The sequence below is a fragment of the Hippocampus comes genome, unplaced genomic scaffold (genome assembly GCF_001891065.2).
Source record: "Hippocampus comes isolate QL1 unplaced genomic scaffold, H_comes_QL1_v1.1 scaffold82, whole genome shotgun sequence".
Classification (NCBI taxonomy): Eukaryota; Metazoa; Chordata; class Actinopteri; order Syngnathiformes; family Syngnathidae; genus Hippocampus; species Hippocampus comes.
In genome coordinates, this window is record NW_017805135.1 from 4,768,278 (window position 1) to 4,796,044 (window position 27,767).

At 43.4% G+C, this 27,767-nt stretch overlaps 3 protein-coding genes across 3 annotated transcripts in view; all 3 read left to right on the forward strand.

Annotated features, from left to right (window-relative positions):
- The window catches only part of atosa (atos homolog A), a 31,287-nt gene extending 15,942 nt beyond the window's left edge, over positions 1-15,345 (forward strand). The window contains exons 2-12 of the mRNA XM_019866652.1: positions 5,689-5,873; positions 6,176-6,372; positions 7,162-7,287; positions 7,412-9,179; positions 10,356-10,481; positions 10,916-11,004; positions 11,568-11,664; positions 12,267-12,425; positions 12,611-12,679; positions 14,022-14,221; positions 15,162-15,345. Coding sequence (XP_019722211.1) covers positions 5,689-5,873; positions 6,176-6,372; positions 7,162-7,287; positions 7,412-9,179; positions 10,356-10,481; positions 10,916-11,004; positions 11,568-11,664; positions 12,267-12,425; positions 12,611-12,679; positions 14,022-14,221; positions 15,162-15,315 — 3,170 coding nt within the window. The 3' untranslated portion in view covers positions 15,316-15,345. The remainder of the gene's footprint in view (positions 1-5,688; positions 5,874-6,175; positions 6,373-7,161; positions 7,288-7,411; positions 9,180-10,355; positions 10,482-10,915; positions 11,005-11,567; positions 11,665-12,266; positions 12,426-12,610; positions 12,680-14,021; positions 14,222-15,161) is intronic.
- Positions 15,346-15,486: 141 nt separating this feature from the next.
- Positions 15,487-20,915, forward strand: LOC109513868 (protein FAM214A-like; the record flags this gene model as incomplete). The annotated part of the gene is made up of 6 exons (XM_019866561.1): positions 15,487-15,617; positions 16,181-16,277; positions 16,880-17,038; positions 17,224-17,292; positions 18,440-18,639; positions 19,580-20,915. Coding segments are annotated over 6 exons (810 nt in total), but the record flags the coding sequence as incomplete, so codon positions are not given.
- Positions 20,916-22,089: 1,174 nt separating this feature from the next.
- On the forward strand, positions 22,090-27,483 carry arpp19a (cAMP-regulated phosphoprotein 19a). The gene is made up of 3 exons (XM_019866804.1): positions 22,090-22,289; positions 23,604-23,726; positions 26,324-27,483. Exons 1-3 carry the CDS (start codon positions 22,233-22,235, stop codon positions 26,495-26,497), a joined length of 354 nt encoding a protein of 117 aa, XP_019722363.1. The 5' UTR covers positions 22,090-22,232; the 3' UTR covers positions 26,498-27,483.
- Positions 27,484-27,767: the final 284 nt, after the last annotated feature.

A 27,767-nucleotide genomic window follows, 5' to 3' on the forward strand; every position in this document is an offset into this window, starting at 1 on the left:
GTGTGCGTGTGCGTGCGTGCGTGCGTGCGTGCGTGCGTGCGTGCGTGCGTGCGTGTGTCTTCCATCGTCCCATCTGTCTCTGTTAAAATAGAAACATTGTTGCATTCAGAATGCTGAAATTGGATTATTTGCCTGGTTTTGTTTGTCCTCATATCCAAGCACCACACTAGACGAGCAACGACCAAACAAATGAGCATCACGTTTGCCTTCTTCAGCGACGACAAATTGTGTACACCGTTGCCGCGTTAGCTCTAAATAACCTGTTAGCTACTAAAGCTCCCCCCCGCTCCTCCACCTGGAGGACATTTTCCCTCCCACATATCTGCGCTGATCTGCTGCTGGCCCGGGGGCATGAAGACAGCTGAGAGGTGCGTGTTTGTGTGTCCTGGCCAAAGCAGCCGATTTACAGGCAGGACTCCAGCTCACACTTGGTGGCAGGCGGTCACAGCCTCTAATAATAAGAAGCCCTAATCTAAATCTGACCTGTTACGCAATTCACATTTGCCTTGTGCAAACAAACAGTGGAGAGGTCGCGGGCACGTGGGAAAGGGAAGGCTCAAGTGTTGCTTTGTGCCGTCGTATAATCCGCATCTGTAGCCGGATGCATTATTCAAGCCTCTTATTTCGTTCACCATTGGTTCCCGATGGTACGATTGGGAAGGATAAACCCTCATCTGGTTTGCGATAGCAAGAATCAGCTACACACATCGCGTGACGTGATAAATAGCATGACGCATTTGCTGCATTCACGTTGCCGCTCTGTATAAGAAAGTCCTGTATTAAACTAGCTAAATTTTTACACATAACCGAGCAAAGGCAGAATATTACTGTATGGAATCCTGCAATCAAGTATTTCGATGTGTGATGTTGTGGAAGCCAGCATCTGGAGTGACTTAAAACATTCTTTCAGCACAACAGGGCAGCAGAAATGAGTTTCAGGTGTCAAACGACACAGCCAGGCATCATCCCCAGTTGATATTACTACAGAAGACAGTGGCTTGGCCATTGACAGGACAAGTGACCCAGAATTGGGCTCAGGCAATGTAAAAGGTTATCGAGTGGGCCACTCCCACACTGAAGTGACAATTCTTATCGACCACTTGGTAAAAATAAAAACTTGGTTCTGTTTGCTGCTGGATATCACGAGATAGATTGCATCCTGTGAGGGAAATTAGTGAAATAACTGTCATCAACCACATGATTAAAACTAAATGAGAATTCAAGTACACCGAACTAAACGGTGCTCGTATAAAAACAGAATTCATTTGTTGCACCTTCAAAACTTTGGATAATGGCAATGAAAACATTCTGAACTGTACCAAACTGTACTGCTCAGTGGAAAACCACTTTGAGGAGTGTGGTCTAGATTACAACACATTTGCAAAGCCAACAAGACAATAAATAGGACTTCAAGATACACACAGTAGTTCCAAAGGTGCACCTCGATTGGAGGTTGGTTATACATTATAAAGAGACAAGCGACACTGTTTTTGGTCAGAGGCCCATGGATGGGGTAAGAGAGCTGTACTGCTGAACATTGAACCCTGTTAAAGCTTAATGATTAATAAATAATGTGCATTATTGCATAAACCTCCCAAATTACTCAAACAGCATAACAAAGAGATGGTAAATATTTGACCATCACAAGACACTTTGGGGTTTTGTCTCGCACTATTGATGTTTTACCAGCAGCACTAAATGTGCTTCTGAGCATTGAACACAGCTCCCTCTATATGTCTAATGGGAGTTTTCCCGCCAATCTGTCTCTTTGTGCTGTCCTGCATCCTGATCACCTCCCAGCCTCCCTTCAAGATGTGTGTCTTTGTGTCTGTGTGTAGGCTTCAGAGGAATGCTCTGTTCAAGCATGGCAGCTCTCATCTATGCGTACGCGGGGCCCCTTACCCGAACCCTCCATCACTAGCCCTTTGTGTGTATGTATGCGTGCCTCTACGTATTCAAAGCATGTGTTTGTGTGTCATTGTGGCTGTATTTGTTAGTATTCATGGGTGTTTTTGTTACACACACACACACACACACACACACACACACACACACACACATACACACACACACACACCTTCAGGGCGATAATGTACACGCTCCAAGAATTTGTTGTCCCGAAAAGCCGCAATCTCACACCAACTGCCGTCCTAGCGAGTTGTGTGTGTGCGCGGTGTAGTAGGCGGCGGTTACGTGGCTGTTGTTCTTTCCCCCCTTTCATCTCCATTGATCATTTCAGCCCCCGTCCGTAATACTCTGATGCGTCGTTTCTCGCTCACGGAGTGGCACCTTTTAGCCTGAATACCCCAGAGTAGGATGGTAACGGCCCACTCGTGCGGCCGCAGTCGGTGCATAAATGCGGAGGTGGTGATGGGCTGTCACCTTCAGCTTTGACCTTTGTCGTACATTACCACGGCTTCCCTCTCGGCTTTATTTCCTCATCATCGGGCTGTCGTTAAAGCCTTTCCGATTTGAGCCAATAAAGAAAACGATTTAAGCGTTCCAACAGCTGCTGAACAGAGCAAACCCCAATGCCCCCCTTTTTCCCCGGAGCATCCCGCCGCCACCCCCCTCCTTTGTATGTTTTGTGTTGGACTGCACCTCACTCCACGTGCAGTAGCAGCCGCTTCGAAGCATTGAGGAGGAGTTCCCCCCGCAGGAATGTGTGTGACTGGCTGGCGGACTGCATTACATACACACTCATAAAATGCTTAGCACACTCTGGGAGCTGCTCTCATCTGGCAAACCTGATCTTGTGGGTATTTTGTGTGGGTTAATAATTTCATACTTGACAAAACGAAAACCAGCCACTTAATTTTTCTTCATTATTATTTGGTTACCTTGGCGAAAGTCTCATGCACTGTTTTTCATTTGTGTAACTTTCTATCTGCAGTTTTTACGGGAGCAAAACGGTTGTTGTTGATGAGTGGAGGTATTATGATTAATAGATGATCAAACTAACCACTAATTATTTTGAGTATGGGCGGCAACTCGGTTGACTGATAAGCACGTCCGTCACACCATACAGAAGTCAGAGGTTCGATTCCGGAGTTTACATGTTCTCCCCATGCCTGCGTGAGTTTTCTCCGGGTACGCTGGTTTCCTCCCACATTCAAAAAACTTGCATGGTAGGTTAATTGATCACTCTAAATTGTCCCTAGGTGTGACTGTGAGCGTGAATGTTTGTCTGTGTGTCCCTGTGATTGTCTGGCAACCAGTTCAGGGTGTACCCCGCCTGCTGCCCAAAGACTGCTGGGATAGGTTCCAGCACTCTTGCGATCCTCGTGAGGATAAAGCGGTTCAGATAATGGACGGTTTAGATAATGGACGGATGGATATTTTTGCTATTTAAGTAATTGTTTAGATACTTCTTTTTTTTTTTTAAATACCCAAATGCTTGTGCATTCATCGTCCGTCACACCATACAGAAGTCAGAGGTTCGATTCCGGAGTTTACATGTTCTCCCCATGCCTGCGTGAGTTTTCTCCGGGTACTTCAGTTTCCTCCCACATTCCAAAAACATGCATGGTAAGTTAATGGAACACTCTATATTGTCCTGTAGCGTGATTGTGAGTGTGAATGGCTGTTTGTAGATGTGTGCCCTGCGATTGGCTGGCAACCAGTTCAGGGTGTAACCCGCCGGTTGCCCAAAGACAGCTGGGATAGGCTCCAGCACACCCACTAAAGCGGTTCAGATAATGGACGGATGGATATTTTTGCTTTTTGAGTAAGTGTTTAGATACTTCTTTTTTTTTTAAATACCCAAATGCTTGTGCATTCATCTTTACACCAGTAAATATTCTGAGCTTTCTGTCGTCTTAATCAGAATCATAGATCATGCGGTACGAGAGCAAAATGCAAAAACAAAATCACTTGCCAGCATTGTGTGACGGGTGACAAATGATCAAATCTTGGCAGCACGTGCCCTTCCCGAGTGCTCTTGTTTAAATTGAGGCTGCAGTCCAGCCAGATTTTTAAGTATGCCTGCTTCGCCTTCCCATATCGTAATGAGAGCTACTGGAAGTCGGTTGTTCAACCTCCTTTTACAAAGCCGCAAATGTTGCATTGATAAGCAGCGATGAAGACCATAACAGTGGTGAATTGACTTCGGTGTAAATGGGACAGCTGCAATGACAGAGTGGCTCATTCAAAATGCAGATGCTGCTGACACGCCTCCATCGCTGGGCACCAGATTGCTTCATAAACCCCTGAGGCGGACCTTCTGTGTAGATAGCCGATTCAATTTTAGAAAGACAATCGCTACGTGAAGGAGGCTTTTGCAACAAGAAGAAGCTGCGATTCTCGAGAGCTGCTGCTTGTCAGCTGGCCTCATGTGGGACTCGTGAGCTTCCTCCCGAGCTCCTCAGCCTTCTTCTAAAAATACATCTGATTCATCTTGGTTTGACTGGTTGACATCCTTACAAGTTCTCCAAAAAAGCTCTTTGCTGTCAATGAAATTGGGATTTGATAATTCCGTTTTGATCATACAGTCATTATCAGACTTGTGCCGTGCAGTTATTTCTCAGTGGTTCAGGACTGACAGCACAGCCCAGTTTGACCTTTGTGCAATTGCTTAAAAGATGCCTTTTTGTGTGTGTGTGTGTGTGTGTGTGTGTGTGTGTGTGTGTGTGTGTGAGAGAGACGGAGGGAGTAGACGGTGACATCACCCCTGACACTCATCTGACATGCAAGGTCTAAATATATTCCCTTTTGAAGCAACCAAAGTGGAAATGTTGTGCCACGCACCCTGTAGGAACAAGAAGTGCTTCAGTTAAACACGACACAGGAATGAGATTTCCCAGCCGCATAATGCAACCGAACACATTAGAAATTGGATATTTTTGATAAATTGGTTCCAAATTCACAATCCATGTTAAGTTCGGTTTAATGAATACTGCACACAGGAGGTTCTTGGTCCATGACGGTTCTGACATATAACATTTCGCAGCTATGGATTTCACGCAATGACAATTTTGCACAGCTGCACAGGCATACGTCATCATGGGACACAAGAAGGCATGCTCGGTCACAGCCATACTGATTTTCATTGGATTGTGCTGCTAGTGAGTAAAAGTGGTACAGAAAATGGATGTTGAATGTCTTATATTTTTGGCCTACAAATGTTCTTTATACAAATATATTCACTGTCATGATGACTGTATATTGTATCTTGGCATGGGTTGCTCCCACGTGGTCCGACTTAGAAATTTGAGTGATGTCTTCAACACACGAACGGCAACCAAGGACCCCCTGCCACAAAATTTCAAATCTGACAAGACTTCTTAAAGCAGTCAGCCATTGTTAATGAGAATAATGAGAGCTGTCCCAGCTAAATTTGTGTGAGAGGTGGACCATGCTCATCAATTGCACGTCAAATAATGTAGACAAAGAACCAGTCACACTCTTCAATGAACCAACATGTCTATTTTTGGAAAGTCAAAGAAAGCCAGAGTTTTTGGACAAAAGCTGCCTGTTATGCTGCAAGAATACAATCCAATCAAAAAGAAATCTAGTTCCTTAATCCCCCCAAAACTGTACACAGCATCAATATAAATTGCCAAGGTAACTTAAGCAAAGGAATTTTTCAGGCATTCATTAGGTCGACTTCACTCGTCCCTCAACTGGTTTGTTGTGGTCGGTCCGGAATGGGACAATGCTGACTCTGCCACATTCTTTTGCTTCATCTAGATGCGACAGAGGAGTTTTTTGAGTATGACGCAGAGGAGTTCCTGGTCTTCCTGACCCTGCTCATCACAGAGGGACGGACGCCGGAATATTCGGTGAAGGGCAGGACCGAGGGGCTGCACTGTCCGCCCGCCCAGTCGGCCATGCCGCCTCTTCACAAGCACGAATGCAGCGATAAACTGCCACAGGTATAACAACTGCAGTCCTGCCATGAATTGTTGTTTATATTTGAAACCTCATAAATGTCCCTTGCTGCCTGTTTTTGGAGAACAATCACAACTAACTAAGACCCCGAAACGACCCTCTTGTGTGAGTCTCTCTTGGGCCCCATCTGCTATGCGCCCCACCAAATACACACACACACACACACACACACACACACACACACACACACACACACACACACACACACACACACACTCTTTCAGGTGTCCTGACATTGACACTCACTAATGATTACCCACCATCCGCTTTTCTCTGCGTCAAAAAGTGTCAGCAGGCACGGCGGACCCGTTCGGAGGTGATCCTGCTCTGGAGGAACAGCATCCCCATCATGATCGAGGTCATGCTCCTGCCCGACTGTTGCTATGGTGATGAGTGCACACCGAGCGACCCCATCAGCGACCCGGTCATCAAACAAGATGCGCTGCTGCTGGAGAGATGGACATTGCAGCCACTTCCAAGGCAGTAAGAGAAAACACCAGAGCATACTTGTTGACCAGAATTAGTCATGGGTGCATTTATTCAATTTTGCTTCGTTAAAATAATATAATGTACACTATGTGGTGATTGATGCCTTATGTTTATTTTGCTTCACAGTTATGTCAATCATTGTGGCATGAAAGAAGATAAAAATTGTGTGTTTACTCATATAATTGTGGATTAAGAGTGAACCACTGCTGCCAGCAGCGGGAAAAAAAAAGCGGTGCCAAAAAGTAGGTCAGTTCGGGCTGGATATTTTGGGATCCTGTAAAATGTAAATCACACAAAACCGATCCAAAGGGTCCAGGAGCTTTTAGTTCTTGCGATATGAAATTTCAAGGTCTCACAGTTCCCAATCAGACAATGAACTACCCACCTGGCAGGACCTTATTTTGGCCCTGATAAATTTCTCTGGATGTAAATTTAGACAAAGGTTCCCGCAGGCCAAACATACATTCTTTTGCCAAAAGTTCCTTGCTCTTGGGTCATGTTCCTATGGAGGAAATGTGCTTAGCCTAAATGAAACTACTAAGTCCAGACTAATTTACTGTTCATTAAAGATAATGAAGGTAATCTAAATGAAGGAGAAAAAAAAACATTAAATCCGAGATAAATAACCTTGGCACCCACCGGGTTAATTAGCCTGGAAAGTTGGCCCACTTCTATGCTCACTTTTGTTGAACGAAGTCATGAACACGCACCCCTGGATGTTTTTTCATTAACCCGACACACTGACACATTTCCACCATTTAATTTTTTTCCCCCTTTATATAGAAGTGGTGACCGTTTCATTGAGGAGAAGACTCTGCTGTTGGCCGTGCGCTCCTACGTTTTCTTCTCGCAGCTCAGTGCCTGGCTCAGTGCCTCACATGGCATCGTCCCCAGAAACATCCTGTACAGGTTGGTTTCCACACTTGCCTTCAGATTTTGACACTGGTGGGCATGAAACACGTTGACATGAGTGTTTGTTCCAAATTAAGATTAAGACTCATGTAACAGTGGTGTTGATCCTCTTTTTTAACAGAATCAGTGCTGCCAATGAGGACTTGGTGTGGCAGTTTTCACAGCCGCCATCCGAGCACATTTTCCCCGTCCCCAACGTCTCCCAGAGTGTTGCGCTGCAAGTCCGCGTCCAGTCGCTGCCCCGCCAGCCCACCTATCCCACCTTGGCGTGCAGCATCCACACCGGCCTGCCCCCGCTCTACAACAAGACTCCCAGCCTCAACCCGAACCTCAACAGCCATGGTGGTCTGCCCACCTTCCGAAAAAGCCAGGAACCCAGCAAAGAGAACCTCCACCACAACTCCAACATATACAACAAGAGCTCCAGCTCCATGACGGGCCTCCTGCTCAACGGAATGCCCATCCCCAATCTTCCCATTAACAATATTCCCATTAACAGCCTTCCGCACACAGCCACAGCGCCCCCCTACAGCAAAAAGACACAGGAGCCTAGTGAAAACCACACGTATCAGAATGGAGAGCTTCCGCAGGTCAACATCCCCCAAAGTCAGGACTCCCCACTGTTCCGCCGATCCTCTCGCTCACCCACACCTTCACGCTCCCATTCTCCCTCTGGGCTCTCGGGAAAGTGGCTTTACCCGCCGTCCCTCAATGGTTCATCGGACCCCCCACTGTTGGAAGATTATGGATGCAGCACCAACAGCAGCGACAGGTCAAAAGCGCCCCTGCCCGAGCCGCTCCGAGCCTTGAAGAGTTTCTCATTGGCTGAGCCTGCCCGCTGCCCCTCACCGCGGCCCACAGCGAATGAAACCAATCCCCTCATCGGCTCACTGTTACAGGAGAGACAGGAAGTTATAGCCCGCATCGCACAGAGGCTCAACTTCTGCGACCCCACAGCGCCACCGCTTCCCCCAGCCCTTTTTGCCATGGACAACCCTCCCAAAGCCACGTGGGGCAGTAGCCATGACGACATAGCCGCCAGTAAGACCAAAGAGCCAGAGGTACCGCCCTATGAGTGTGTGGGACATGCTTGGCCAAACTCCTTCCACACACCATCCACCAGCACATCTTTCCACAAGCGGGAGACCTCCTCCCCGAAACCAGCTGCCTGCAGGAAGCTGAGGCTGACTGAGATGAGAGATGAGAGTACAGAGAGGGAGAAAGAGAGGGAGAAAGAGAAAAGCGTCGAGAAGGAGCGAGAGGGCTCACTCATCGCTCAGGCAGTGCACGACATTACTCGACTCATCCAGGAAAGACTCTCCGTCCCCTCACTGTCCCCCAGCCACAGCAGGTGTGGCAGCCCTTTGCACCACACACACACAACAACGGTCACGCACACGATACGCACATACCCGCACCACCCTGCACATGTCCCACACACCTCGCATGATGGCTACACTAATGGCCACAACCACGAACCTAACAGGGGCCCACACGCCGCTGCCCCACATATGCCTCTTTGCACAAACAAACCCCGGCTCGACCCGGGGACCGATTGCCATTCTCCTCGGGCCCAAAATGGCGCCCACTTTACACTTGAAGAACCTTCACTCAGAGGCCAGCTGCAAGCTAGTCCACGTTTACAAACTCCCAGACAAGAAAAGCTCACAGTCCATACAACCAGCAGTCATATTTTCCCTCCATCCCTCGAGAACGGGCCTAGAATTGTCCTGTCCTCCAACCAATCTTGCAAAGAATCCACATTCAGCTGTAATGCAGTCCAAAACCACAGCAAGCCTCAGTCACCCACACGGGCTGATGCTTCAACCCAAGATGAGAACCAAACACGTAGACAGTCTCCAGACCTGACCCCACGTACTACTGTCCTGGTAAGAGACCTTTGAATTGAGCTTTTGACCAACTCTGTCATCATGAAAATTCATTTGCAGGCTGTCAAGCCCAATCTTACACTACAGGTGGTGCTAAAACCACTGGTGGAGGCCATTCTACCTCTAATCAAAGGCCATAAGAAAGCCACTCCCAAAAGAGGTACAATGGTGAATTGAGGAAAATTTTATCATACTTGTGGGTCATGCCCTGTTTGATTGATGTTTTTATCACTAGCACAAAGAAGCACTATTTCTCTTTGGTCTGAAGTGTGCCACGCTGATACCACATGGGCGATCGCCTTGTCATTAAAACGTTGCAGTATCAAGTTAACCCCACTATTTGTAGACGCATGGGACTGAGCCCTGCTGAGAGAAGCGGGTATGCAAGTTCTTGATGCCATCCCCCAAAAATTGTTCAGCATTGCGTACAGATGCCAATCTGGTTCCAAAGCAATGCTGTTATTGTTTATGTGCATCAGCACAAAAAGAGCAAATAGTTTTTAAGCAAATAACGGAAGCAAATTCTGAATGCCCATCCACAAAAATGCAGAGAGTCACTGTACGGAGCTAGAAATAATTCAAAATAAACATAGGTGTTAGCTGATCCTGTTGCTATGCCACAGTCTCTACTTCGACACAGCTGTTCATTTTCTTGCTGCGTTCTCAGTTAAAATATGTCTTCTTACTGACAGGTAAATACAGGGCAACCTTGTTCTCATTCTGTTTCGCAGTTTCCAGCCATACGATTTGGAAGTATAAAAAAAACAAAAATCAACCGTATTGTACATCTGAGCCAAGCTGGAAATGTGCAGTGGAAAAAAACGAGAATAGTTCATTGGAGTCACTCATGAATATCACACTGAATTTGAAGCAAAACAAAAATTCATCTTGTGTGTCTGCATACTTTGATGGCATACTAAAGTGTAAGCATCAACAAGCAACAATTCCAGTTCCAGGATATGTAAAACTGTGACTTCAAACACAGTTTGCATGTGGGAAAAAGGTGGAGGAAATGCTTGAAATGTGTTTTTAAGAATAACTATTTGTGTTTATAGCGTTGACCAGGCAGGTAAAAAGTGGTAGTAAAAAATGATGCACGGTGCTTGAGAAAATGCTTTCAAAGACGATGCAGGTTTACTGCCAGATGCTTTAACCTCTGCTTCCTTCACTCTGTAGCAAACTCACGGACCCTCTCCCCTGGGGCCCTGCAACGGCTGGAGGAAGCAGAATCGCCACTCGTTAGATGCCACGGCGACCAAGGCCTTCCACCCCTGCACGGGTCTGCCCCTGCTCTCCAGCCCTGTACGAAATCACACACATACTCGCACCCTTTTGACAAATGTCTTAATGACTCAACTCACAGAGACTTTTTAACCATGATGAAGCCTCAGTAGTTCCAGTGTGTGTGCGCATGTGTCATAACACCGCACTCAGTAGCCATCTGTGACGTTACTCACAATGCAGTCATCACGAAGGAGACTTTGAAATATCTGGCAGGACTACCGAGTAGTTCGAGGATGATCACGCACATGCACATGCACACTCACCCTCTGGCGGCATGATTCACTCATACCTCTCAAAGTGAGGTAGCCGTGAGTCATATTACAATGACACTCCCATCTCGCTTACATCTGATTTCTAAAATGCACACCCGTACATGGATCCGAGCTATCTTTGTATTAAATCACACTTAAAGCAACATAACTTATGTATCATGTCCTTTGTGTCTCTGGCAGGTTCCCCAAAGGAAAAACCAATCTGGCTACTTTGACCTGGACACCTCTCTGGTTGGCTGTAAGGGTTTGCCTTGGGCCTCTGGAAAAAGGTACCCCTTGGATCTTTACTGTTAAATCCGCTTGACTTGTGTGCAGATTTGCTGCTTCTACACAGCAACTCAATGTATTAGGCCTGTAGACACGGTATAAAGACTTATCTCGACTGGCATCTTGGATGTCACAATGGAACAAAATGTGTTGGTCCTTGTTTCTTCTAGTCCTCCACCAGTTCTAAACCTGTGCTGAACATCTAAGCTGTGACAGCCAGAACAGAACTCTGCGAGCTCAGCAGCAACTGCCTACTCAGTGCACGTGTGGGCAGTGTGTGCTTCTCTGCCGCTTTCTATGCAGCAGCTACTTGCAAAGTTTAATCTTTGATTTTCAAATCAGTCATCATTGCATTACTATTTTCATAAAGGCACATCTGTGTCGCTTGCTTAATTTTTTTCCATCATCTGGAGAGCCTATCTGGAAACTGCTTTGTACATCAATGTATGAGGTTCTTTTACCTCAGCGGTTTTGGCTCAGAGAGTGTGTTACCTCATCACCATAAAATTCCATGACCTAGTGAACAGGTCAATCAAGTGTATGTGCATGTGTTTTAAACCCTCAGGGTGTGCCCTAAGGGAGACGAGTACACCGATGACGCTCAGCAGCTGTTCAGTGCAAGTGCTCCGCCTGCAAGTCTCAGTCTACTTGGAAACTTTGAGGTACAGCACCACCAACATTCACTGTATGCTATTGCTATAACTCATTTAATTCATTCGTGCTTTTTTTTATTCAATTAAAATCAGTTTCCATGCGTATTAATGAAACGTCTCTGACATTTTCTGTCGAAATGCACAAAAGATAAAGAATTATATAGCACGCTCTATATCCACTTGTCACACGCGTATGTTTCCTTTTGTTTTGAGTCAATAAGGTGCACACAGCCTTTACTGACATTGAACGTTAAGTGGTCTATGCACGACCTTTGGAGGCTCAACGGTAGTCTTGCTTTAACCTGCGCGGCATTTTGTCAACCTTTCTGGTCCTTTTGATCGAGAGTGTATGCACACATGAAATACAAAGCCCAATTGCCTGCACTCTGATTCCTCCCCGGTAACACGCCTCACAGTTTATTCACAGCAGCTTTGTAAATCAAGCAAGTAGGTTTGTGTGAGGCAGGCAAGTGGTAAGGTTATGGACACTCAACGATTTTTGGGCATTCAAATCCGTAGCGCAAATGCAGCCATTTTGTACATTTTGAGTGTAGGTAAATGGTGTGTTTGATGTGACAATTAATGGTCTTTTCAAATTGGACACTTGTCAGGAGTGTGTGTTAAACTACCGCCTGGAGCCTTTAGGATCGGTGGATGGCTTTACGGCCGAAGTAGGTGCTAGCGGGTCCTTCTGCCCCAGTCACCTGACCTTACCCGTGGACGTGTCATTCTACAGCGTCTCCGATGACAACGCCCCCTCACCTTATATGGTAAACATCTGTCATTGATTTGTCTGTACAATACACTGTCACAATTTGTTTTATATTCATAAGTTTGTTGTGAAAGGATTTTTGCTGTATATACTGTATGATATTGTATGACAATAAAAGTATTTCCTGAGAAAGTCATAAAATATCAACTCTACCGCCTCTAAAGGAATCTGTATTGTTCGCAGGGTGTGATCAACCTGGAGTCGCTGGGGAAAAGGGGCTATCGAGTACCTCCATCAGGAACCATTCAAGTGGTAATGGCACTGTTCAAATACTTGGGGGCGGGGTCTACTTTAATATTACATCAGCATAATTTTTCCAACTGAGTCCAGTGTCCAGAGCAAGTCGGGTGGTGGGAGACCCCTAGTGGTAGTGACACAATCAAAGCTTTGTTTGATCACATACGGAAAGTTGGACTCAAGTATACAGATAGCGCTGTACTACGGAAGCTTATTACTGCCACAGCAGGAAAAACAAATGTCAAAGTTATCATGTTAAAATATGAAACTTGTAAAGTTAAAATGTGAAAAATTGATTACGTTATTATGTAAAATTTATGTTAAAACGTTTTAAGTTTTGCTTCTGCATTGGCAGAGTCGTTTTTGTGTCTTAGAGCTACTTAATTATTGATAATGTGCAAAAAAATTATTACTGCCACAGCAGGAAAAACAAATGTCAAAGTTATCATGTTAAAATATGAAACTTGTAAAGTTAAAATGTGAAAAATTGATTACGTTATTATGTAAAATTTATGTTAAAACGTTTTAAGTTTTGCTTCTGCATTGGCAGAGTCGTTTTTGTGTCTTAGAGCTACTTAATTATTGATAATGTGCAAAAAAATATATATATATACACATAATAAGAAGAAGGCTAAATGTTTAAAAGGATTAAATATTTAAAATGAAAACTCACATATCTATGGAGGGCTCCACCAGTGATTTGAGCCCGAAGTAATTCCTTCGTTTTGTTCGGCTGAATATGGAAGCGAAACCTACCACAAAATAACATAACTTATTACGTGAAACTTGTCACATTAGTACGTGAAACTTTTTTTCTAGCATTGCAGCAATACACTTTTGTAAATTTACATCTGATGAAACTTATGAGTTAGGAAAGATTTAGACCCCCTTTCGCTCCCCGGACTCTTAACTCTACATCCCACCAAGACCCTCGGACAATTGTGTGCTTTCCATTTTTGCGGGAACATTGTGTAGAAGTTCATTGTGTGCTCCCAGTGCACATAGCAAGTTCCAAAAAGGCATATTTGGATGAATTTGGTGTGGAAGAAGCCTATCAAACACCTTTGGGATGAACTAGGACAGAGATTGTGGGCCAACAGCCCCTCACTGGTCCAAAAATCCCCACAGACACACTTCAACATTTGAAAGTCTTCCCAGACGAGTTGGGACTGTTCTAACTTCAAAAGGCAGAGAACCAACCTAATTTTTCTTCTATATTCACTTCGTGTCAGCGCAGTGACAAGGCTTCCTGATTCTTTTGTCCAAAAAGTGTAAATTATTTGTTCTGCAATAATATTTCAGCACGCAGTGAGATGCCGTGTGATATATCTCACACAATGTTCTCTGCCCACCGCAGACCTTATTCAACCCGAACAAGACGGTGGTAAAGATGTTTGTGGTGATGTACGACCTACGAACCATGCCAGCAGGACACCAGACCTTCCTGCGCCAGAGGACGTTCTCCGTCCCCGTCAGGCGGGACTCGAACCATCAGATCAACAGGAAGCCTCTCACTTTGGGCCAGGCACGCACTCTGCGCTACCTTGTTCATCTAAGGTGAGAAGCCTTTTCTAGATAAGCGCTCAAAGTATCTTGTGCATGACAAATCACTCATTAGACACCGCCCACCTTATAAAGGAGAAAATATGCATTGTTTGCACAATGTAAAGCATTTCCTCTGTGTCTTAATAAAATATAAAAGTTACTTGTAAAAAGGATAAAGAATTACAGCATACTTAATATCCACTTGTCATATTCTGGTTCAAATCACTCCGCTTTAACATGTGGTTTCATCTCTTGCAAATGGCGAGTACACCTTTTGTTACCGTGACAACTGGATTGGTGCTTGGGCACGATGAAAAAGGGAGCAGCTATTCGACGTTGCAACTTAGTAACTTTTGCACTATTCAGTATGTAGCGACTTGTCAAATCGCTCAAATTTTTCAAAATGTCAAGGTACAACAAATTTCGACACTATTTCAAGTGCCATCAACATAGCACCAGTATTGCTCCCAAGTCATAGATTTTCCTTGACCTCAGCACAAAAACACTGAGGACCTTTTAGACTCAATAATTATACATATTCTATGCATAATTAATCCAAACAAAGATTGTTGATTTGGACCTCATTGTGACATAACAAATACATGTGAAATCTCAGTTAATTGACAAAAGTGAGTTTCCAAAATTCTCACTTTGAATATGCGGGGGTCAACTGTGTAACCATAGCCCTCTGTACTGAGCACCAAGTCACAGAATTACACTTGTCAACTTGTGTAGCAACGTGGCGTATGACATCACCAGACAGAAAATATACCTTGCTGAACATTCGAGTGGGTGCTGCTTATCAGAGGCTACTGCTGATAATACTGGTGGCTAACTACCAGTCTTTTCGCGTTGACATCGCTTGGCAATGGCAGATCTTGGGAGGAGTTTGGTTTCTTTTATCGATGTGTGGTTATTATGAAAAATGTAATCTTCGCTTTCTTGCCACTAGGTTCCAGAGCTCAAAGTCTGGGAAGATCTACCTCCACAGGGACATCCGTCTGCTGTTTTCTAGGAAATCCATGGAGGTGGATAGCGGTGCTGCCTACGAGCTACAGTCATTTACTGAATCCCCCATCGACCCACCGTTCTCGCCTCGCTGCTGACGCTGGATTTACTCCCTCATACCCCCCCCGCCCCCGCCGTTCACTCATACCTCTCAAAGTGAGGTAGCCGTGAGTCATATTACAATGACACTCCCATCTCGCTTACATCTGATTTCTAAAATGCACACCCGTACATGGATCCGAGCTATCTTTGTATTAAATCACACTTAAAGCAACATAACTTATGTATCATGTCCTTTGTGTCTCTGGCAGGTTCCCCAAAGGAAAAACCAATCTGGCTACTTTGACCTGGACACCTCTCTGGTTGGCTGTAAGGGTTTGCCTTGGGCCTCTGGAAAAAGGTACCCCTTGGATCTTTACTGTTAAATCCGCTTGACTTGTGTGCAGATTTGCTGCTTCTACACAGCAACTCAATGTATTAGGCCTGTAGACACGGTATAAAGACTTATCTCGACTGGCATCTTGGATGTCACGATGGAACAAAATGTGTTGGTCCTTGTTTCTTCTAGTCCTCCACCAGTTCTAAACCTGTGCTGAACATCTAAGCTGTGACAGCCAGAACAGAACTCTGCGAGCTCAGCAGCAACTGCCTACTCAGTGCACGTGTGGGCAGTGTGTGCTTCTCTGCCGCTTTCTATGCAGCAGCTACTTGCAAAGTTTAATCTTTGATTTTCAAATCAGTCATCATTGCATTACTATTTTCATAAAGGCACATCTGTGTCGCTTGCTTAATTTTTTTCCATCATCTGGAGAGCCTATCTGGAAACTGCTTTGTACATCAATGTATGAGGTTCTTTTACCTCAGCGGTTTTGGCTCAGAGAGTGTGTTACCTCATCACCATAAAATTCCATGACCTAGTGAACAGGTCAATCAAGTGTATGTGCATGTGTTTTAAACCCTCAGGGTGTGCCCTAAGGGAGACGAGTACACCGATGACGCTCAGCAGCTGTTCAGTGCAAGTGCTCCGCCTGCAAGTCTCAGTCTACTTGGAAACTTTGAGGTACAGCACCACCAACATTCACTGTATGCTATTGCTATAACTCATTTAATTCATTCGTGCTTTTTTTTATTCAATTAAAATCAGTTTCCATGCGTATTAATGAAACGTCTCTGACATTTTCTGTCGAAATGCACAAAAGATAAAGAATTATATAGCACGCTCTATATCCACTTGTCACACGCGTATGTTTCCTTTTGTTTTGAGTCAATAAGGTGCACACAGCCTTTACTGACATTGAACGTTAAGTGGTCTATGCACGACCTTTGGAGGCTCAACGGTAGTCTTGCTTTAACCTGCGCGGCATTTTGTCAACCTTTCTGGTCCTTTTGATCGAGAGTGTATGCACACATGAAATACAAAGCCCAATTGCCTGCACTCTGATTCCTCCCCGGTAACACGCCTCACAGTTTATTCACAGCAGCTTTGTAAATCAAGCAAGTAGGTTTGTGTGAGGCAGGCAAGTGGTAAGGTTATGGACACTCAACGATTTTTGGGCATTCAAATCCGTAGCGCAAATGCAGCCATTTTGTACATTTTGAGTGTAGGTAAATGGTGTGTTTGATGTGACAATTAATGGTCTTTTCAAATTGGACACTTGTCAGGAGTGTGTGTTAAACTACCGCCTGGAGCCTTTAGGATCGGTGGATGGCTTTACGGCCGAAGTAGGTGCTAGCGGGTCCTTCTGCCCCAGTCACCTGACCTTACCCGTGGACGTGTCATTCTACAGCGTCTCCGATGACAACGCCCCCTCACCTTATATGGTAAACATCTGTCATTGATTTGTCTGTACAATACACTGTCACAATTTGTTTTATATTCATAAGTTTGTTGTGAAAGGATTTTTGCTGTATATACTGTATGATATTGTATGACAATAAAAGTATTTCCTGAGAAAGTCATAAAATATCAACTCTACCCCCTCTAAAGGAATCTGTATTGTTCGCAGGGTGTGATCAACCTGGAGTCGCTGGGGAAAAGGGGCTATCGAGTACCTCCATCAGGAACCATTCAAGTGGTAATGGCACTGTTCAAATACTTGGGGGCGGGGTCTACTTTAATATTACATCAGCATAATTTTTCCAACTGAGTCCAGTGTCCAGAGCAAGTCGGGTGGTGGGAGACCCCTAGTGGTAGTGACACAATCAAAGCTTTGTTTGATCACATACGGAAAGTTGGACTCAAGTATACAGATAGCGCTGTACTACGGAAGCTTATTACTGCCACAGCAGGAAAAACAAATGTCAAAGTTATCATGTTAAAATATGAAACTTGTAAAGTTAAAATGTGAAAAATTGATTACGTTATTATGTAAAATTTATGTTAAAACGTTTTAAGTTTTGCTTCTGCATTGGCAGAGTCGTTTTTGTGTCTTAGAGCTACTTAATTATTGATAATGTGCAAAAAAATATATATATATACACATAATAAGAAGAAGGCTAAATGTTTAAAAGGATTAAATATTTAAAATGAAAACTCACATATCTATGGAGGGCTCCACCAGTGATTTGAGCCCGAAGTAATTCCTTCGTTTTGTTCGGCTGAATATGGAAGCGAAACCTACCACAAAATAACATAACTTATTACGTGAAACTTGTCACATTAGTACGTGAAACTTTTTTTCTAGCATTGCAGCAATACACTTTTGTAAATTTACATCTGATGAAACTTATGAGTTAGGAAAGATTTAGACCCCCTTTCGCTCCCCGGACTCTTAACTCTACATCCCACCAAGACCCTCGGACAATTGTGTGCTTTCCATTTTTGCGGGAACATTGTGTAGAAGTTCATTGTGTGCTCCCAGTGCACATAGCAAGTTCCAAAAAGGCATATTTGGATGAATTTGGTGTGGAAGAAGCCTATCAAACACCTTTGGGATGAACTAGGACAGAGATTGTGGGCCAACAGCCCCTCACTGGTCCAAAAATCCCCACAGACACACTTCAACATTTGAAAGTCTTCCCAGACGAGTTGGGACTGTTCTAACTTCAAAAGGCAGAGAACCAACCTAATTTTTCTTCTATATTCACTTCGTGTCAGCGCAGTGACAAGGCTTCCTGATTCTTTTGTCCAAAAAGTGTAAATTATTTGTTCTGCAATAATATTTCAGCACGCAGTGAGATGCCGTGTGATATATCTCACACAATGTTCTCTGCCCACCGCAGACCTTATTCAACCCGAACAAGACGGTGGTAAAGATGTTTGTGGTGATGTACGACCTACGAACCATGCCAGCAGGACACCAGACCTTCCTGCGCCAGAGGACGTTCTCCGTCCCCGTCAGGCGGGACTCGAACCATCAGATCAACAGGAAGCCTCTCACTTTGGGCCAGGCACGCACTCTGCGCTACCTTGTTCATCTAAGGTGAGAAGCCTTTTCTAGATAAGCGCTCAAAGTATCTTGTGCATGACAAATCACTCATTAGACACCGCCCACCTTATAAAGGAGAAAATATGCATTGTTTGCACAATGTAAAGCATTTCCTCTGTGTCTTAATAAAATATAAAAGTTACTTGTAAAAAGGATAAAGAATTACAGCATACTTAATATCCACTTGTCATATTCTGGTTCAAATCACTCCGCTTTAACATGTGGTTTCATCTCTTGCAAATGGCGAGTACACCTTTTGTTACCGTGACAACTGGATTGGTGCTTGGGCACGATGAAAAAGGGAGCAGCTATTCGACGTTGCAACTTAGTAACTTTTGCACTATTCAGTATGTAGCGACTTGTCAAATCGCTCAAATTTTTCAAAATGTCAAGGTACAACAAATTTCGACACTATTTCAAGTGCCATCAACATAGCACCAGTATTGCTCCCAAGTCATAGATTTTCCTTGACCTCAGCACAAAAACACTGAGGACCTTTTAGACTCAATAATTATACATATTCTATGCATAATTAATCCAAACAAAGATTGTTGATTTGGACCTCATTGTGACATAACAAATACATGTGAAATCTCAGTTAATTGACAAAAGTGAGTTTCCAAAATTCTCACTTTGAATATGCGGGGGTCAACTGTGTAACCACAGCCCTCTGTACTGAGCACCAAGTCACAGAATTACACTTGTCAACTTGTGTAGCAACGTGGCGTATGACATCACCAGACAGAAAATATACCTTGCTGAACATTCGAGTGGGTGCTGCTTATCAGAGGCTACTGCTGATAATACTGGTGGCTAACTACCAGTCTTTTCGCGTTGACATCGCTTGGCAATGGCAGATCTTGGGAGGAGTTTGGTTTCTTTTATCGATGTGTGGTTATTATGAAAAATGTAATCTTCGCTTTCTTGCCACTAGGTTCCAGAGCTCAAAGTCTGGGAAGATCTACCTCCACAGGGACATCCGTCTGCTGTTTTCTAGGAAATCCATGGAGGTGGATAGCGGTGCTGCCTACGAGCTACAGTCATTTACTGAATCCCCCATCGACCCACCGTTCTCGCCTCGCTGCTGACGCTGGATTTACTCCCTCATACCCCCCCCCCCTTTCTCCACCTGGCAGGCCATAGCCGCACCTCCATGCCAGCCATGAGTCATTGTATCAGCCTGTGATTTGTATTGGATGAGAGATTGAAGGACAGCAGATGATGGAGTGCACCCGCATCTGGGACGCTTGTTAGAAGGAAATTCTCTGTTGACGTGCATGAACTTTGTTTTGACTCACAGCTGGAGTGTGCAGGGTTTTGAGGTCCTGCTAGAAAATGCCTTAAAATATTTAAAAGGTAATCCTTGATGTTTGTGTATCCCCCCCGCCTCCTGCGTCTGGCAGGAGAGTCGAGACCAATGATTGTCCACAGGACCAGTTGGACTCAATAATTCTGCACAGTCTGTGCAACAGTCCCCAAACAAGATTGTTGATTTGGACCTCATTGTGACAGAATTAATTCATGTTGAATCTCAGTTACTTGACAAATGCAATACATGGCCTTTTGAATGAGGAAAAAATAACTTAGCTTGTTGACTTGCAGGCAAAAAAGATTAATTTGGACTCAATAGCCCCTTTTACACTGCCTGGTTCCAACGGCATTTTGCTACCTTTTATTTAATACTGTATCCCACTTAATTGGATTTTGTGTAAAAAAAAAAAAGATGTTAGATGCGGAAATTTTGCAGAATCTGTTTAAAAGAGGCTAATGATTCCCGACGTTGGAGCAGCACCTGTGTCGCCGAATGAGAAGAAATGGGCTGCAGCGGACCACCTTGCTGTCATCCACCCCACTGCCCCCACCTCCATCTCAAAAAACAAACAAAAGGACCACCGAAGACGTCAACCATGCAATCACACCGAATTAAAGTGAACCGATCGCGACAGAAATCATCAAGAAATGCACTGTGGATTCACCCCCCCCCCCTGTCCAAACTGGAAAAGAAAGCGAAAAATTATTGTCAGATTTCTTTTTGTACTGTTACAAAAACCACTTTGTTGGAAGTGTTGCAATAGAGAAAGAATAACCGTACTTTTAAGTGTTTACTTTCAGTTTACCTAACCATCCTGTTTATTTAATATTTAAATTAATATTTCAGTTTCTATTTGTGATGTCTGTCATGCCGAGATGATTTAGTGTAAACTGTATATCATAGTATTTTTGACATTAATATTCAAATCTGAAAAAATATATCTATCTTCGAAAGCCATCTTTAAATCTGCTCTTGTCTCTGTCATTTTTTCCTGACAGGATTGATAAATCAGTTAGCAGTAATTATAATTTCCCACTTTCTGCATTTTTAAACTAGTACACGAAATAATTTCACACATGCTTTAGCTAATAAGCTAACAATCATTTTACAACTAAAGGAACATCTTTACTGTGCGATAAAAAATTCGATTTCAAAAATAAATGTCTTGACAGACAGGTTCTAAAGAATCTCATTATTATTATGAAGCAATACAAAAATCTGTCACGGTGGACTTTGATGTGACCGACAGGTTTTTGAACAGTGGCCAGTGCGATGAACTACATCTTCTCCTTTCGGCACGTCCCTATTCAGGGGTCCTTATGTTTGTGTTTAATTCATTCAAGTGATTTTTTTTAAAGAATCCTAAGGTGCAATATGATGGCTGTGATGACGCAGCAGCAGAGGATTTGGAAAGAATTGTGTCACAGAGTCCTGGAATTCTTCTGGCATTTCCATCCATCCATCTATCTTCTAATCCGCTTTTCCTCACGCTGGTCATGGGTGTGCTGGAGCCTATCCCAGCTGTCTTCGGGCAGTAGGCGGGGGACACCCTCAACCGGTTGCCAGCCAATCGCATGGCACACATAGAAAAACATTCACTCTCACAATCACACTGAATGACAATTTAGAGTCCTCCATTGGCCTGCCATGTATGTTTTTGCAATATGGGAGGAAACCGGAGTACCCGGAGAAAACCCATGCATGCACGGGGAGAACATGTGAACTCCACACAGGAAGGCCAGAGTCGGCATCGAACCCCGCACCTCTGCACTGTGAGGCGGTCGTGCGAACCAATCTCATTGTGTTGCCCACTTCTCGGATATGACGACGGCAGAACAGACAATAGCCAAGATGGATTCGCGTGTCCCACAGGCTTTTGGATGCTGGCCAGTTGCTTGAAAAACTGAAATGTATTCGTGCCTGTTTCATACAAGTATAAATTTATATATAATGTAGTATAAATAAAAATTACACACATATATGTGTATCTGTTTTATAGTGATTCTTGGTCACAAGCGGCACATGCGCCAAACAGCTGATCAGCAGTTACGCAACTTTCTAAAAAATTTAAATCCTTTCCAACGCGACAAAGATGTGAGCGCGCACGGTGTCTCCGTCAATGACGTTGCACGAGTTGCGGCGGCGCGCGGCTTCCTCCTGAGAGTCAGGCAGTGCCAGAGAACACCGGCGGTCGCTCACGCACTCTCCCGCTCAGGAGGTCCACTTGGCAACATTTGAGCGGCCTCTTTCCTGTAGGCAACGCGGACACTGACCAATGTCGGACGGCAACGAAGACGTCCCGGCGTCCGAGGAGACGCTGGTGGAAGAGCAGGTACGTAAAGTGGCCGTTTATGACGACCCGCTAATGTAGGGGTAAATAGGCGGGAGCGCGGTTGACTTTGTTACGAGTGCTAGCTTTCACGCTAAGGGTAGCCCGTTCCCCCCCGTTTATTATTAACATAGTTCATTTCAGTATTAATTGATTACACTGTATATGTATTGATATCTACTGACTTGTTGCTCTCGTGAGACGAATACATGTCCGATGGGGTTTGTGGAGGACTAACGGGAGCTAATGTTAGCAAGCTAACCAGCTGTCATGACATTCTGGGGGAAAAAGGTTAGCTTCAGAGCTAACACGGTCCCCGCCCGTGCAGACAGCCTTGGCCTATAATAATATATTTACTTTCACCCAAAACACTCTTAGCTTGAATACGCATTTGACGTTCTTCAAACCAACCGGCCCTCACACTTTTAATCACACCAGAGCGGCTTTTGACAGCACGTTTAGCAGTCCGACCCGACGTTTGGTAGCCTCCCGCAAGCTAGCTCTACTGATTTTGACGAGTATTAAAGCATTGTCGAGCATACGTCACTCACGCTCATGTTGATCTTTTGCTATCACTTGATGAAATGTGATACATTCAGCCCCAATTATCCGTGGACCAAGGCCGCCGTTAATAGCAAAAAATAAAATAAAATAAATCGCGAATAGTGGATTCTCCCTACCCTAAAAACATTTCTACGTGCCAATAGTATTTCAAATCTCTAATAAAAGCCAAACGTTGCATTATGTGGGAAATAGGTGAGTTGCTCCAATTTCAAAAGAAAATGGTTCCATTGCAGAGGACTAGGAAAACAAAATTATTGTTATATGTTGAGAGGTTAAAAAATGCTGTGCTTTTTTAAAATTGGTAATTGACACCTTAAAAAGGCTAGTTATGGAGCCTTTTGTGACATTCCCCATCTTTATTAACAATAAGTTCGAACAATGAATCAAATTCAATAAATATCGCTCTGTAGTAGAATTAGAAACTCGTCGATCGATCGTTGGCTGATAATTATCGATCTATTATATTCATGAAAAATTGCGGGATCAGTCAATCTAATTAAAGCCTCTCAAGGCCAATGGATCACCCTATGTATATAATTGTTCTTGTCAGGGAATTATATATTTCTATAATCTCTATGATAAAAATTACTCTTATCTATCTTGCGACGTACAGAAAAGTTTTAATAAATAAGTTCACCACGTTTGAGTCGACAGTGTTACCCTGACCAGCAAATTGAATTTTTTTTTTTTTTTTTTTTTTTAAAGGTATAATCCTTTGCTTCGTCGATTTATATTTTATGTGTTGTATTTCAGGAGGTTCAGGACAAAATGATCAATCCAGAGAAAGCAGAGGAGGCCAAACTGAAGGCCAGATACCCAAACTTGGGGAATAAACCTGGTGGCTCCGATCTACTTCGTAAACGCCTACAGAAGGGGGTAAACATCTTTTTGATGATATTGTAACCTTTCAAAGTAGTTATTTCAACTTTAAATTCATCTGTAGTGTTTCCTATCATTTATGGGTGGATCTTTCAAATGTTTTATTGTTCCTCATGCAAGTATTTGGTTTTGGTTTGGCTAAAGACTGACGCCATATTTCATATGCTCCAGAATGATTTTATAAATCAACAATTTATAAAAATAATCTGTCAATTAAGACTTGTCACTTTATCCTCATGATTACTTTAATCTTGAAAATTAGTTTTTTTTTCTCCTTAAATTAACAACTCCCCAAAATACAATTTATTTTCAGAAAAAATAATCTTTGTCATCCATCCAACCAGCCTTTATTTGTTCAAATATCCCATTGAGATTCAAGATGTTATCTTCATTTAGACCTGGCCAAGATTACACACACTTTATTTTCATATTGACTTTGATTTTGAAAATATATTTTTATGAACTAAAGAGTAAGATTTAAGATTAAGACCAGGGGTCTCCAAACTCGGTGTGTAAGGGCCACTGTCCTCCCTGTTTATTATGTCTCCCTACTCCAACATACCTGATTCAAAGGATCATCTTATCAGCAAGCTCTGAAGAAGCCTCGTAACGATGGTGATCCTTTGAATCAGGTGTGTTGGAGGAGGAGACATACGAAAACAGGTCGGACAGCGGCCCTCGAGGACTGGAGATGGAAAAGCCTTCTTAAAACAAATATATGATTCCCTTATTATGTACAGCTTTTTTTTCACAAAGATATACAGCGTTTTATCCCAAAACTGACTCGTTTCATAAGATTATAACATCTTACCGGTTTTTGTTTTTTTCCCCCTTTTTTTCAGTGTGGCTTGAGATGCTTAGACGTACGGTGGAAAAGTGCCGATATTTTAATGGGGAAAGTCAAGTGAAAAATATTCTTCACAATATGTTCTTTGCAACCCCACGAGTCTCTGCATGGCATTAAGATTTGCATTTGGGGAATATGAATTAAGCAGCAAAATCCACCCGTTTTTATCAATCTGTTTTCTGGTTTTGGGAATGGTAATTTCGCAAGTGGAGCCGTGATTGGTCGTTAGTCGAGCCCTGAGCAACTATGATGTCATTTGCAGTTCACAGCAAGTGGCAAAATGGCCATTTGGGTGGATTTTGTTGCTTACTTTATATTCCACAAATGTAATATTAATCAGAATGCTCTGTTTCGAGTAGTAGGGGCACATAGAACATAGAAAAAACTGTTTTGATTTGACTTTCCCTTTCAAGTTTCAATTGTCGCTTTCACTGATTGTTATCTCCCTCCTGTTTCCCAGCAAAAGTACTTTGATTCAGGCGACTACAACATGGCCAAAGCCAAGATTAAGAACAAGCAGCTGCCGACAGCGGCAGCACCCCGTTGTTCCTCATGCAAGTATTTGGTTTTGGTTTGGCTAAAGACTGACGCCATATTTCATATGCTCCAGAATGATTTTATAAATCAACAATTTATAAAAATAATCTGTCAATTAAGACTTGTCACTTTATCCTCATGATTACTTTAATCTTGAAAATTAGTTTTTTTTTCTCCTTAAATTAACAACTCCCCAAAATACAATTTATTTTCAGAAAAAATAATCTTTGTCATCCATCCAACCAGCCTTTATTTGTTCAAATATCCCATTGAGATTCAAGATGTTATCTTCATTTAGACCTGGCCAAGATTACACACACTTTATTTTCATATTGACTTTGATTTTGAAAATATATTTTTATGAACTAAAGAGTAAGATTTAAGATTAAGACCAGGGGTCTCCAAACTCGGTGTGTAAGGGCCACTGTCCTCCCTGTTTATTATGTCTCCCTACTCCAACATACCTGATTCAAAGGATCATCTTATCAGCAAGCTCTGAAGAAGCCTCGTAACGATGGTGATCCTTTGAATCAGGTGTGTTGGAGGAGGAGACATACGAAAACAGGTCGGACAGCGGCCCTCGAGGACTGGAGATGGAAAAGCCTTCTTAAAACAAATATATGATTCCCTTATTATGTACAGCTTTTTTTTCACAAAGATATACAGCGTTTTATCCCAAAACTGACTCGTTTCATAAGATTATAACATCTTACCGGTTTTTGTTTTTTTTCCCCCTTTTTTTCAGTGTGGCTTGAGATGCTTAGACGTACGGTGGAAAAGTGCCGATATTTTAATGGGGAAAGTCAAGTGAAAAATATTCTTCACAATATGTTCTTTGCAACCCCACGAGTCTCTGCATGGCATTAAGATTTGCATTTGGGGAATATGAATTAAGCAGCAAAATCCACCCGTTTTTATCAATCTGTTTTCTGGTTTTGGGAATGGTAATTTCGCAAGTGGAGCCGTGATTGGTCGTTAGTCGAGCCCTGAGCAACTATGATGTCATTTGCAGTTCACAGCAAGTGGCAAAATGGCCATTTGGGTGGATTTTGTTGCTTACTTTATATTCCACAAATGTAATATTAATCAGAATGCTCTGTTTCGAGTAGTAGGGGCACATAGAACATAGAAAAAACTGTTTTGATTTGACTTTCCCTTTCAAGTTTCAATTGTCGCTTTCACTGATTGTTATCTCCCTCCTGTTTCCCAGCAAAAGTACTTTGATTCAGGCGACTACAACATGGCCAAAGCCAAGATTAAGAACAAGCAGCTGCCGACAGCGGCAGCACCCGAGAAGACCGAGATTACGGGGGACCACATCCCCACCCCCCAGGACCTGCCCCAGAGGAAACCCTCCCTGGTGGCCAGTAAACTGGCAGGCTGATGGCGCCCTGCTTGCACCCCCATCTACTCAAGAGCTTGTAAAATTATTTCTCCTGTCCCCTCACAGGACCACCCGTTTAGCCACTCAGCAAGAATGCCTTGCTACCTTTCAAATTCTCTTTACCTTTCCCAGACGCCAGCGGCTGCTTTCCTGTTCTTGTCTCCCACCCTCATTGCCCCCTCCTTGCCATGTATATTTCCATTTGTCTCTTATTCTTCTCATGTAAGATACACTGAAAGACAGTACGTCAATGAGAGCTAAATGCCCCAAGGCGTGGAAGTGTGTGTTTGTGTATATAGTATATTTCATTTTGTTAGGCAGGAGGGCAGACATCAGCTTTGTCGTATTTTGCGTCCCACTTGTATTGTATTTTTGCCTCAATCCAGTGTTTTTTCCCAATTTAGAAATCTAGTTTTTCTCTAGATTCCGAACTTTCTGAAACACATCGTACAATTAAACCTCGGTTCACAAGTAAGTCCGTCCACAAAAAAATGTTTGAAGAAATATTACCTAGGTTTTACCCACTGTGTGTTTGGTTGATTAACATACGTGGCATCAATGCGAAACGCTCAGTTGTGCTTTCTTGCACACATCGTGAATGTCGGCTGTTTGATGAAGCCACCAAAACTGCCTTTGGCACAGGCACCCAACAAAAAAGTCGTTTTTGAAAGAAAAAGGTAATCCCAAAATGGAACCTGCTTGTTGAAGAGCAGCGAGGGCAAGGCTCTCATGAATCACAACAAATAGATTCAGCATAATTGTGAGTTGAATATGTAATCAGTCATTTTTTTTGTTTCAATTCTGGGCTGTCAAATTATGACAGTGTGAAACCGGTCCTTGGTACAAATAAAATTTGGGGACTGCGAATGTTGGGCCCCAGATTAAAAAAAAAAATCGGTAGGATACACACACGTGCAGAAATTACGGCATTTTCAGAATTGTTGAGGCACCCTCAAAAATTCCTGGAAAGAATAAAGTAATTGCAAGAAGGTCTCACATACCGAGGGCTAAACTCATGGCAAAGGATGCAAGATAAACGATTCAAAGTGGGAGCAGGAATGTTGCCTTCAGCGTCATGATTAAGAGGTCCCTTTTAGCTCAAGAGATTCTCCTTTCCCATGGGCCAGAATGTAGGATGTAGCTTTGCGCTAATCACACACTCTCCCATGCTGTGATCAATTACCAGGGTCCACATTGATGAAGTTTACCCTCAGAGTGAGCTAAATCCCAGCTAGCATCTGATCTGTCTGAGCTGTGCATGTATATGGCT

Bases quoted from the DNA above. Each gene is read 5' to 3' on its own strand.
- arpp19a (XM_019866804.1), top strand. From the start codon at position 22,233: ATGTCGGACGGCAACGAAGACGTCCCGGCGTCCGAGGAGACGCTGGTG. The intron at 22,290-23,603 runs GTACGTAAAGTG...GTTGTATTTCAG, and splicing joins AGACGCTGGTGGAAGAGCAG to GAGGTTCAGGACAAAATGAT. The intron at 23,727-26,323 runs GTAAACATCTTT...CCTGTTTCCCAG, and splicing joins GTAAACGCCTACAGAAGGGG to CAAAAGTACTTTGATTCAGG.